The following is a 13,643-nucleotide window of genomic DNA, read 5'->3' as shown; positions in this document are numbered from 1 at the left end:
TCTCCCATTGGGAGTGCGGCGCCCCTCAGTGCGAGCATGGGGTTAGCCCGAGTAAAGTTGGGAAGGTTGTAAATCAAAAGGTGGAGGGCGGTTCTGACAGGCCCCTGCCTTGCTGCTCAGACTTGTCTCCTTTATCTCCCCGTCGCCCTGAAGCTCGTTATCTGTCTCCATCCGGGGATAAATGACCCCTGTTTCAGGTAGACACGTGACATGTTTTATTGTATGGGTCAGTGATCCACAACTGAGCACGTGCGAGGGAAAGCAGCAATCTCGTGTTTCACACACACTGTAATCAGCATCAATCACCCTTTACATCGACACTCCAAGCCATTCTGCAATCGCTTGGTTTGTGTGGCCCAGGCTTGCCTGCACAGGTCTTTCACTGTTGGAACTGTTATGTATGCATGTTAACATATGTACTGTAACACTAGACCGCTGAATGTACCTTCACCCTGTATAGACCATACCTGTACACCAGAGGGTGCTGCTGCTGGAGACCTAAGGCTCACCTGTATACTGCAGGTAACCCAGTATAAAAGGGAGCTCACCTCTTGGTGTCCTCACTCTAGGAGCTGCAATAAAGGGCTAAGGTCACTACAGTTCAAGTGCTACAATCTTACCTCGTGGAGTCATTACTAGAGACTGCTTACATACACAATAAGAATAATTAACAGTCCAGAGAAATGTGTCCCTGAAACATCTTCTCAAAATAAACAAGGAGGCACTTTTCAAAAACAGGCTTGATGTTTTTTTGCTGGAATTTTTTGTTTGTCTATTTGAAAAAAGAAAGAAAGACTTGCATTTCTATAGTGCCTTTCACGACCACCGGACATCCCAAAGCGCTTTACAAGCGATGAAATACAGTCACTGTTGTAATGTGGGAAATGCGGCAGGCAATTTGCGCACAGCAAGCTCCCAAAAACAGCAATGTGATGATAACCAGATCATCTGTTTTTGTTATGTTGATTGAGGGATAAATATTGGGCCCAGGATACCAGGGATAACTCCCCTGCTCTTCTTCGAAATACTGCCATGGGCTCTTTTACGTCCACATGAGGAGGCAGTGTGCTACCCACTGAGCCATAGCTGCCACTGACAAGGTGAGGGATGTTAGTGATGGAGAACAGAACCCTTTCACCTCTCAGGCACCCAGTGTCAGCATCACACAGCCACCAGTAACCCTGTAATCCCCTGGGAGAGGCGAAAAACAAACCGATTCTAACATAAAAACCCACGGCCAATTTGTGGGGTAAAGAATCAGGAAAATTCCTCTCCGACCTCCTTGAGTGAAAAACGAGTCCAGGAGATCCAACTGACCATGATTTATGTCACAAAGCATCACGGCCACCTTTTATAGACCATGATGTCTGCCCCAGCCAGGATCTGGTTACGCAGAGAGTCAGAGGTCAGCGCATGAGTCAACAACTCCTTCCATAGATCGACCATCCCCAGGGAATTGAAGAACCACCCAACATCTAAACTAGTTCTGCCCTTAAGTAACTTATATCCATGACCCTGATCCTCCCTAAACTATCCAACTGAAGCAATCTGTCAATATGGACACAGTCTAGTCCGGTGATTATTTTAAACCCCTCTGTCAAACCATCCCAGAGTCTGCACATCTCCTAAGTACATAGTCAGCCATGGCAGAAGGTTGTGGGTTGTGAGCACATAAATCTAAGCTGACAATCCAGTGCACTGCTGAGGGAGTGCTGCACTGTCGGAGGGGCAGTACTGAGGGAGTGCTGTACTGTCGGAGGGGTAGTACTGAGGGAGTGCTGTACTGTCGGAAGGGCAGTACTGAGAGAGCGCTGCACTGTCGGAGGGTCAGCAATGAGGGAGTGCTGCACTGTCGGAGGGGCAGTGCTGAGGGAGTGCTGCACTGTCGGAGATGCTGTCTTTCGAATGAGAATAAACCAAGGCCCCGTCTGCTCTCTCGGTGGATGTAAAAGATCCCATGGCACTATTTCAAAGAAGCACAGGGGAGTTATCCCCGGTGTCCTGGGGCCAATATTTATCCCTCAATCAACATAACAAAAACAGATTATCTGGTGATTATCACATTGCTGTTTGTGGGAGCTTGCTGTGTGCAAATTGGCTGCCACGGTTCCTACATTACAGCAGTGACTACACTCCAAAAGTACTTCATTGGCTGTAAAGCGCTTTGAGTTGTCTGGTGACTGTGAGAGGCACTGTAAATATGCAAGTCTTTTTTTCTTTTAAACCCAGCATTTTATGTCCATCGGGATGATTAAGGTGTTTTAAGTTGAGTGTGATTCATGTGAACCTCCTTTGAACATTTTCCAAAGTCTCAACTTATCAACAAGCCATATGAGGGGGCCAGAACTGGGGACAATGTTGTAAGTGAAGCAATAACATTACAGTAAAGGTGTGAAATTCCTCCCACTGTTGCAGGGCTTGGAGAAATGTTTCCAGTGCGATTCGACATGGCCGTATAATGCCTTCAGTAATAGAAACAGCCACCGCGTGGAGAATGTGATCTACCTGACTGACCAGCAGGAGGAGAGGATCTGGTGGCAATCTGAGAATGGTGAGTTCAAACACAGAGAGGCGTGAGGAGAGAGGGGTCCTTACACCGTGGCAGGACAGTGCAGCTGGGACTGAGGCCAAAGCCTGTTGTAGAATTGACTTAGTATCATGCAGTTCACGTGTGTGTGTGCAAGGTGTCTGTATGTATGGCATGAATCAAGCCAACTCGCCCACCATGACCTCCTGACCTACATTGGCTCCCGATCTCCTATCGCCTCAAATTTAAAAATCTTACCCTTGTATTTAAATCCCTCCATTGTCCCAACCCTCCAAATCTCTGTAACCTCCTCCAGCCTGTAGGGGGTGGTGTGTCTGTCGGCTTGCCTTCCTGACCCAGAGCGGCTGCAAGTCGCTCCCACTCCCTGGTTCTCGAGCTTGGATTTATTAATCAGGGTGTGATAAAGTGCAGCAGACTACTGCTTTGTACAAAGAAGGTATGGGTTTTATTCAAGAAAACAAATAACACAAATACACTCCAATAAAACTGTAAAATCTTACAAAAAGGTTCTAAACAATGGGGAATACTTTATTACAGGTAATAAACACAACAGAAATACCTCCCACCTCCCACTCATTCTCTAACTAGGTTAGACAGGGACAATGCTCACCAATCCTTCCTTTGACAGTTCGGGCTGTTTCGCGGTTTCGGGGTTCTTTGGTTATAGCCGGTTTGCCTTGCCGTACCCCGGACGTGGAAGAAGACCTCTGCTGCGTATTGAAGCCAGTTGGGGCGAGTTCTTTTCTCCGATGTCGCGATGTTTCTTGCTGTGGTTTCTCGCTGTGTGCTCTCGGTCTTGTTGTTCCAAAGTGCTGGTCAGCACAGTTCTTCCTGTGATGGTCAGAATAGAGATAGTTCTCTTGGTATGTTAGGCCCTTAATTAAACTCTGCGAGGCTCCTTAATCTTTGCGCCAAATCTAACATTTCTTTTGTTTAAGTTTTGCTGCCCAGCGAACTGAAACTTGATTAAGTGTTTTTAATCTGGCGTTGACAGACTTTTCTGAGCTGACGAGTTCTTGTTAATTGTTGAAATTATCCTTTGGTTTCGAGTCACAATTGTTAAAGTTAGTTTCTGGTGTCGAGTTGTCTGCCTGGGTCCGAGCTTTCTATGCAGGCCGGAAAGGTGATTAGCATTATGCATGTGTTGGATGGGTTTTGTTCTTGGATTGAAACTGTACTTCCTTGGATTGATTGTTGAAATGTAAATGTCTTCTAGGAGCAGATTTTGAGGGTAAACAGTTCCCCAGACAATTTGATTAGCTCCAATATCCCCAGACAGCTTGATTAGCTCCAATATCCAAACTGGCTTTTCAGAGGTTGAACCCACCCCTGGTCTTGCAGCCCTTTTCTCACAGACCCAACATGCACCTTCTAAAAATCCCAAACTTAGTTAAAACTCGTAGATTTCTTCCATAAGCATTTTAGGATTCCAAACTTTCTGCTTAATAATCCCAAATCAAATTTCCTTTTCAATGAGTCCAAACACTGGGGGGGTTTCCACAAATTTTGGAATCTGGCAAGTCCTACAACTACCAACCACACTTTATATCCTCCAGCTCTACGCTATTCCATCGCTGACTAGGCACCAAGCTCTGGAATTCCCTCCCTAAACCTCTCTGCCTCTCTACCTCTCCCTCCTCATTTAACACCCTCCTTAAAACCCACCTCTTTGACCAATCTTTTGCTCACCAATATCTCCTTCTGTGGCTCGGTCTCCAATTCTTTCAATGTCTCTGTGAAGGACCTTGGGAAGTTTTTCTGGATTAAGAAAGAAAGTCTTGCATTTGTATAGCGCCTTGAACAACCAACAGACGTCTCAAAGCGCTTTACACCAATGAGTACTTTTGGGAGTATAGTCACTGTTGTAATGTGGGAAACGCGGCAGCCAATGTGCGCACAGCAAGCTCCCACAAACAGCAACGTGATAATGACCAAATAATCTGTTTTTGTTCTGTTGATTGAGGGATAAATATCGGCCCTAGAACTCCCCCGCTCTTCTTCGGAATAGTGCCATGGGATCTTCTGCATCCACCTGAGAGGGCAGACGGGGCCTCGGTTTAACGTCTTATCTGAAAGACGGCACCTCCGACAGTGCAGTGCTCCCTCAGTACTGCCCCTCCGACAGTGCAGCGCTCCCTCAGTACTGCCCCTCCGACAGTGCAACACTCCCTCAGTACTGCCCTCCGACAGTGCAGCGCTCCCTCAGTACTGCCCCTCCGACAGTGCGGCACTCCCTCAGTACTGCACTGGAGTGTCAGCCTAGATTTTTGTGCTCAAGTCCCTGGAGTTACGTTCAAAATAAAGTAATGTAACTGAGTACTGTAGACATGAGTAGTGTGACCTTAGCTCCTTTATACAAACTCCAGAGTGTTGGTACAGCATGGGAGGCCTGCTTATATACAGTGCTCCCAAGGAATGCTGCGATCCCTTGGGACTCCAACAGATATGCCCTCTGGTGGTGGTATGATACAGGTTACCCATGGCTGAATACATAACATTCTCCCTCCCAAAGTCAATAGTACACTTATTTACAGGGTGAGACAATCTAGGGCTTTTCGCTCCCTTGTCGATCGTCTCGGTACAAATGCAGACGTGGGTGAGTTGGTTAGTTCTTCACTGGGCTGCTGGGCAGCTGGCCTTGCCGGGCTGTTGGGGATGGTGAGTTCAGCTTTGTGGTCGACCGTGATGTTGGTTCCACTTGTGTGTGTGTTGGAGGGTCGAAGTTGGTGGTGTCCTCTTTGGGTTGCTCGTGGCTGTCTGTGAATCGCAGTTTGGTTTGGTCCAAATGCTTTCTGCAAGTTAGTCCATTAGCAAGTTTAACCTGAAACACCATACTCCCTTCTTTGGCTATGACAGTGCCAGCAAGCCATTTGGGACCATGTCCATAGTTGAGTACAAATACAGGGTTATTGACTTCAATGTCGCGTGACAAGTTTGCGTGATCATGGTACATGCTTTGTTGATGCCACCTGTCCTTGACGTGATCATGGAGATCAGGGTTGTCAAGAGAGAACCTTGTTTTGAGCGCCCTTTTCATGAGCAGCTCGGCTGGGGGAACCCTGGTGAGTGAGTGGGGTCTGGTGCGGTAGCTGAGCAGGACTCGGGACAGTCGGGTCTGCAGGGAGCCTTCCGACACACGTTTCAAGCTTTGCTTGATGGTTTGAACTGCCCGTTCTGCCTGGCCGTTGGATGCGGGCTTGAACAGGACAGATGTGACGTGCTTGATCCCATTGCGGGTCATGAATTCCTTGAATTCAGCGCTGGTGAAGCATGGCCCATTGTTGCTGACAAGGACATCAGGCAGGCTGTGCGTGGCGAACATGGCTTGTAGGTTTGCGATGGTGGCAGTGGACGTGCTTACGGACATTATTACACACTCAATCCATTTTGAATAAGCATCCACAACAACCAAAAACATTTTGTCTAGAAATGGGCCCGCAAAGTCAACGTGGATCTTAGACCACGGTTTGGAGGGCCATGACCACAAACTTAGCAGTGCCTCCCTGGGTGCATTGCTCAATTGAGAGCAAGTGTTGCATTGGTGTACGCAAGACTCCAAATCTGAGCCAATGCTGGGCCACCACACATGGGATCTGGCTATAGCTTTCATTATTACTATGCCTGGGTGGGTACTGTGTTGGTCGCATATGAACGTTTCCCTGCCTTTCTTAGGCAAAACAACGTGATTACCCCACAAAAGGGAGTCCGCCTGTACGGACATTTCGTCTTTACGCCGCTGGAACGGCTTGATCTCTTCATGCATCTCCGCTGGGACGCTGGACCAGCTTCCATGGAGGGGACAGTTTTTTACAAGGGACAATAAAGGATCCTGGCTGGTCCAGGTCCTGATCTGGCGGGCCGTAACGGGTGACTTTTCATTTTCAAATGCGTCCATCACCAAGAGCAAGTCTGCAGGCTGTGCCATTTCCACCCCGGTGGTGGGCAATGGTAGCTGACTGAGAGCATCAGTGCAGTTCTCTGTGTCTAGTCTGTGGTGGATTACATAGTTATATGCAGACAGCGTAAGCGCCCATCTTTGGATGCGGGCAGAGGCATTGGTGTTAATCCCGTTGCTCTCTGAGAATAGCAATATGAGCGGCTTATGGTCAGTTTCTAGCTCAAACTTGAGACCAAACAGATACTGGTGCATTTTTTTCACCCCGTAAACGCATGCCAGAGCTTCTTTTTCAATCATGCTGTCGGCCCTTTTGGCCTTGGACAAACTTCTGGATGCATAAGTGACCAGTTGCAATGTTCCTGATTCATTTGCTTGTTGTAACACACACCCGACCCCGTACGAAGACGCATCGCAAGCTCGCACTAAACATTTACATGGGTCATACAGAACAAGCAGTTTGTTGGAACGTAACAGATTTCTGGCTTTGTCAAAAGCAGCCTCTTGTGATTTCCCCCATACCCATTCATCTCCCTTGCGTAGCAGCACATGTGGGGGCTCTAGCAAGGTGCTTAACCTGGGTAGGAAATTACCAAAATAGTTGAGGAGTCCCAAGAACGACCGCAGCTCTGTCACGTTCTGTGGTCTCGGTACATTCTTGATGGCTTCCGTCTTGGTGTCGGTGGGTCTGATACCGTCTGCTGCGATTCTTCTCCCTAAGAACTCGACCTCTGGCGCCAGGAAAACACACTTCGAGTGTCTCAATCTGAGTCCCACGTGATCTAGCCGACGGAGAACCTCTTCCAGGTTCTTCAAGTGTTCGATGGTGTCCCGACCTGTTACCAGTATGTCGTCCTGGAAGACCACGGTGCGCAGAACCGACTTTAGCAGACTCTCCACGTTCCTTTGAAAAATAGCCGCGGCCGATCAAATCCCAAACGGGCATCTATTGTAGATGAACAGATCTTTGTGCGTGTTGATGCAGGTGAGGCCTTTCGAAGATTCCGCCAGATCCAACTTGATGAATGTCTTTCCTCTGGCCAGGGTCGCAAATAGGTCATCTGCCTTGGGTAGCGGGTACTGGTCCTGTAGCAAAAAACGGTTAATGGTTACTTTATAGTCCCCACAAATTCTGACCGTGCCATTACCTTTGAGTACGGGACAATCGGACTGGCTCACTCGTTGAACTCCACCGGCGTGATGATGCCTTCTCGCTGCAGTCTGTCCAGCTCAATTTCCACTTTCTCTCGCATCATATGTGGCACCGCCCGTGCCTTGTGGTGGATCGATTGTGTACCGGGAACCAAGTGGATCTGCACCTTCACCCCCGAGAAACTTCCGATGCCTGCCTCAAACAACGACGGGAACTTGCTCAGAACCTGGGCACATGAGACATCGTCGACGGACGAGAGCGCTCGGATGTCGTCCCAGTTCCAACGGATCTTTCCCAGCCAACTTCTGCCGAACTGTTTGGGGCCATCGCCTGGTACAATCCATAGTGGGAGTTCATGCACTGCTCCATCATAGCAGACTTTTACTGCTGCACTGCCAATTACAGGGATAAGCTCTTCAGTGTAAGTTCTTAGCTTGGTATGAATGGGGCTAAGTTTGGGCCTGTGTGCTTTGTTGCACCACAGCCTGTCGAAGGCCTTTGTGCTCATGATGGACTGACTCGCACCCGTGTCCAGTTCCATGGATACTGGAATTCCATTCAGTTCGACTTTTAGCATGATCAGTGGACATTTTGTGGTGAAGGTGTCTATCCCATACACTCTGCCTCCTCAGTTCGAGTCTCTAGTTCAGCCTGAACCACCATGGATCGATCCTCCTCTGCAACATGGTGGTTTGCAGGATTTGCAGCTCGTCTGCACATTCACTGCAGGTATCCCATTGTTCCACAGCCTTTGCACACATCATGTTTGAAGCGGCATTGATGGGCTCGATGATCACCTCCGCAGTGCCAACAAGGTGTTAACCGCCTCGCATTAACGTTTGATGACGGACCTGAGTCATCTGAGGTCGTGCAGCTGCAAGCGTGTACGTTCTGCCATATGCATTCCTGCCTGAAAATGATGTTACTTTGTGTACAACTTGCCGAAACCTCTTTATGCTGCGAAATTTGTTTGGTGTTATCGTTGGTGGATATAAATGCCTGGGCTATCGTTGTGGCTTTGCTCAGGTTCTGTGTTTCAACAGACAATAGTTTGCATAGGATAACCTCATGGCCAATGCCAAGCACAAAGAAGTCTCTTAGCATTTGCTCAAGGAATCCATCGAATTCGCAATGTCCTGCAAGGCGCCTTAGTTCGGCGATGTAGCTCGCCACTTCCTGGCCTTCAGATCGCTGACACGTGTAGAATCGATACCTTGTCATCAGAACGCTTTTCTTCAGATTTAGGTGCTCCCGGACCAGCGTACACAGTTCTTCATGTGATTTGGTTGTTGGTTTTCACCGGAGCTAGGCAATTCTTCATGAGGCCATAGGTTGTTGTTCCATAGACAGTGAGGAGGATCATCCTGCGTTTGGCAGTGTTCTCATCCCCTTCCAGCTCGTTGGCCATGAAGTATTGGTTGAGTCGCTCCATGAAGGCCTCCCAATCATCCCCTTCTGATAATTTTTCCAGGATACCAACAGTTCTCTGCATTTTCGCGTGATTGTTCGTTATCTCGTCGCCAGTTATTATGTTCAAAATAAAGTAATGTAACTGAGTACTGTAGACATGAGTAAGTATGACCTTAGCTCCTTTATTCAAACTCCAGATTGTTGGTACAGCATGGGAGGCCTGCTTATATGCTGGGATCCCTTGGGACTCCAACAGGTGTGCCCTCTGGTGGCGGTATGATACAGGTTACCTCAGGTCGCATTCATAACAGAGTGAGTCGATGAACCCACAATCTTCTGACTCAGAGGCGAGAGTACATACCCACTGAGCTACAGCTGATATTAAAGGCTCAATATAAATACAAGCTGTTATTAAAATAATGGAGTGTTTGGTTAAGGGGAATAATGGTGTGTGTTATAAATAGCGATTTCCGGATGATATGATGCTACATATGTAAGATGCTCATTAATATAATTAAGGCAGTGGTATTAAAGGGAATATCACTGAGTGGATTGAGCTGATGAAATGGTTCGCGAACAAAAGCAGAGAAGAGGGTTCAGTGGATGGGTTTTATGCTGATGGAATGTCAGTAGCATTGTGCCCCAGGGATTGATAGTGGGATCTTTAGAAGCATAGAAGTATATAGGGCAGCAGGAAGCCATTGAGCCCATCGTGTCTGTTCTAGCTCTTTGCTAGACCAATCCAAAATCTATCCCATTGACCCCAGCTCTACCCATAGCCCTGCTTCAAATCTTTACCTATTCTCCCCTTGAATTGTACAATGTTCTCCCCATGCCGAAACATTCCGCTCCAACAACCCTCTGTGTAAAGACATCTCTCCTCGCCTCGCTACTCACTCTCAGTGACAGTTTTAAGTTGATGAACCCTGGTCACTGTCTCTCCAATCAGAGGAAATAGCCTTTCTCCATTCACTCTATCGCAACTCTTCATAATTTAGAAAACCTCCCTCAAATCTTCTCTCGGCCTTCTCTGCTCCACCGGGAATAGTCCCAGTGGTTGGAACTCGCCTCTTCGGGGTGGGGTTCCAGCTGGTTTGGATGCTCCGAATCAGCTCCAATCCGCCCAGTTCCCCGAGTTTGGGGGGGGGGGGGGGGGTCATCAGCGATTGATGGCGGACTCCTGCCGTGATTCCCGCCGCCGTGCATGAGCCCACCAGTGCGGAGAAGACAATCCCAGGGAGAGGCAACGAGAGACCTTCGGGGGGCAAATATTCCCCCCGAGGATTGGATTGATGTATCACTGAAGGTCACGAGCTTCAACGGGGTAAGTGTTGGGGGTGGAGTGAGGAGAGAAGAAGCCACTACTAGCCACCCTTTCCATGGGGTTATCCCAGGGTCGAACACCCCCATCTTCTTCACGGCAGCCCCGGGGAGCGCTGATGTCACAGGCGGGCAGGACGGAAATCCGCCAAGGACTTAGGGGTTGTCCTCCTGGCTGCTGTGCCCCCGTTGTGGGTGGAGAAGGAAAGACCTGCGGGGTCCCAGTGAGAGTAGGTTGCAGGGCGAGGGAAGTCCCAGTAGAATTTTCCTACAATCATCACTATTATCCTGCCGGATTTTAGGTTGGATCATGGAGGAACATCCCAACCAGTTTATCCTATCTCTCCTCATAACAGCAACACCTTGCATTTAGATCGCGAATTTTACATCAGCAAAAATCCCAAGGCGCTTCACAGGTGCGTAAACAAAAATCAAAGCTGCACCAATAGAGGAGAGAGTGGGACAGGTGGCTAAAAGCTTGGACAAAGGGGGAGGTTTTAAAGAGGAGAGAGGCGGGGAAGCAGAGAGGTTTAGGGAGAGAATTCCAGAGCTTAGGGCCGAGGTAACTGAAGGCACGGCCGCCAATGGTGGGATGATGGAAATCAGGGATGCTCAAGAAGCCAGAATTGGAGGAGCGCAGAGATCTGGAGGGGAGGGGGCTGGGGTGCTGGAGGAGGTTAGAGAGATAGGGAGGGGCTAGGCCATGGAGGGATTTGAAAACAAGGATGTGAATTTTTAAATTGAGGTATTTCTGGACCGGGAGCCAATGTAGGTCAGCGAGCATAGGGAGGGATGTGTGAGCGGGACTTGGTGTGAGTTCGGACACAGGCTGTCGGGTTTCGGATGAGCTGAAGTTTACGGAGGGTGGAATGTGGGAGGCCAGCCAGGAGAGCATTGAGATAGGCGAGTCCGCAGATAACAAAGGCATGGATGAGGGTTTCAGGCAGCATTTCTTTGTTAGAATGGATTGATATCCCAGTGGGACTGTGACTGAGATCACAAGAACTGGTTATATTTGTAGCTGTAACTGCTGTGAGAGACGGTGAACACTGCGTCCTGTGTGGGGACGGGAGAAATGCTTGAGGCGTACAATCGGCAAGAGGCAGCAGAACAATGAGCTGGTCTTTGATTCACCGCTCACTCCCTCCCCATCCAGCGGCAGTGATTGCTGCAAGTGTTGGCCAAGCTCGGGAAATCTAATCAGGAACACAATGGTTCCTGCCCCACAGCGATCAAAGCAATCCCAGCAGTGCACAGCAAGCTGCCACGGTTTGGGTGTCGATGTGAGATTGGACAGATCAGCCTGAAATATTACACAACCGTTTAATGAATGGGTTGTGGTCCATGGGAAGGGGCTGCCTCATGGGGCAAGATCCTTTTTGTCTTCTGTTTAAAATAAAGAAAGACTTGCATTTCTATAGCGCCTTTCATGACCACCGGATGCCCCAAAGCGCTTTACAGCCAAAGACGTACTTCTTGAAGTGCAGTCACTGTTGTAATGTGGGAAACACGACAGCCAATTTGCGCACAGCAAGCTCCCACAAACAGCAATGTGATGATGACCGGATCATCTGTTTTTTAGTGGTTGATTGAGGGATAAATATTGGCCCAGAATAGTGGGTAGAACTCCCCTGTTCTTGTTCAAAATATTGCTATTTGATTTTTTACATCCAGCTGAAAAGGCGGTTAAAACGAAAGACAGCGTCTCCGACAGTTCAACGCTCCCTCAGTACTGCCCCTCCGACTGTTCAACGCTCCCTCAGTACTGCCCCTCTGACAGTGGAGCACTCCCTCAGTACTGCCCCTCTGACAGTGCAGCGCTCCCTCAGTACTGCCCCTCTGACAGTCGACACTCCCTCAGTACTGCCCCTCTGACAGTGGAGCACTCCCTCAGTACTGCCCCTCTGACAGTGGAGCACTCCCTCAGTACTGCCCCTCTGACAGTGGAGCACTCCCTCAGTACTGCCCCTCTGACAGTGGAGCACTCCCTCAGTACTGCCCCTCTGACAGTCGACACTCCCTCAGTACTGCCCTTCTGACAGTCGACACTCCCTCAGTACTGCCCCTCTGACAGTCGACACTCCCTCAGCACTGCCCCTCCGATAGTGCAGCACTCCCTCAGTACTGCCCCTCTGACAGTGGAGCACTCCCTCAGTACTGCCCCTCTGACAGTGGAGCACTCCCTCAGTACTGCCCCTCCGACAGTTCAACGCTCCCTCAGTACTGCCCCTCTGACAGTGGAGCACTCCCTCAGTACTGCCCCTCTGACAGTGGAGCACTCCCTCAGTACTGCCCTTCTGACAGTGCGACACTCCCTCAGTACTGCCCCTCTGACAGTGGAGCACTCCCTCAGTACTGCCCTTCTGACAGTGCGACACTCCCTCAGTACTGCCCCTCTGACAGTGGAGCACTCCCTCAGTACTGCCCTTCTGACAGTGCGACACTCCCTCAGTACTGCCCCTCTGACAGTGGAGCACTCCCTCAGTACTGCCCCTCTGACAGTGGAGCACTCCCTCAGTACTGCCCCTCTGACAGTCGACACTCCCTCAGTACTGCCCCTCTGACAGTGGAGCACTCCCTCAGTACTGCCCTTCTGACAGTGCGACACTCCCTCAGTACTGCCCCTCTGACAGTGGAGCACTCCCTCAGTACTGCCCCTCTGACAGTGCGACACTCCCTCAGTACTGCCCCTCTGACAGTGGAGCACTCCCTCAGTACTGCCCCTCTGACAGTGCGACACTCCCTCAGTACTGCCCCTCTGACAGTGGAGCACTCCCTCAGTACTGCCCCTCTGACAGTGCGACACTCCCTCAGTACTGCCCCTCTGACAGTCGACACTCCCTCAGTACTGCCCCTCTGACAGCGTAGCACTCCCTCAGTACTGCCCCTCTGACAGTGGAGCACTCCCTCAGTACTGCCCTTCTGACAGTGGAGCACTCCCTAAGTACTGCCCTTCTGACAGTGGAGCACTCCCTCAGTACTGCCCCTCTGACAGTGCGACAAATCTTCTGGAATTTTTTGAGGATGTTTCCAGTAGAGTGGACAAAGGAGAACCAGTTGATGTGGTATATTTGGACTTTCAGAAGGCTTTCGACAAGGTCCCACACAAGAGATTAATGTGCAAAGTTAAAGCACATGGGATTGGGGGTAGTGTGCTGACGTGGATTGAGAACTGTTTGTCAGACAGGAAGCAAAGAGTAGGAGTAAATGGGGACTTTTCAGAATGGCAGGCAGTGACTAGTGGGGTACCGCAAGGTTCTGTGCTGGGGCCCCAGCTGTTTACATTGTACATTAATGATTTAGATGAGGGGATTAAA

At 49.5% G+C, this 13,643-nt stretch overlaps 1 protein-coding gene across 3 annotated transcripts in view; it reads left to right on the top strand.

The window, feature by feature from the left end:
* lamb2l (laminin, beta 2-like) overlaps positions 1 to 13,643 on the top strand; it is a 324,539-nt gene that overhangs the window by 73,820 nt on the left and 237,076 nt on the right. For all 3 annotated transcript variants that reach the window (XM_070895627.1, XM_070895626.1, XM_070895625.1), the window contains exon 4: positions 2,416 to 2,551. In XM_070895627.1, the coding sequence (XP_070751728.1) occupies positions 2,416 to 2,551 (136 nt within the window). The remainder of the gene's footprint in view (positions 1 to 2,415; positions 2,552 to 13,643) is intronic.

The sequence above is a fragment of the Pristiophorus japonicus genome, chromosome 12 (genome assembly GCF_044704955.1).
Source record: "Pristiophorus japonicus isolate sPriJap1 chromosome 12, sPriJap1.hap1, whole genome shotgun sequence".
Classification (NCBI taxonomy): Eukaryota; Metazoa; Chordata; class Chondrichthyes; family Pristiophoridae; genus Pristiophorus; species Pristiophorus japonicus.
The sequence above is the reverse complement of the archived record's forward strand: the minus strand, read 5'-3'. Positions and strand labels throughout refer to the sequence as shown.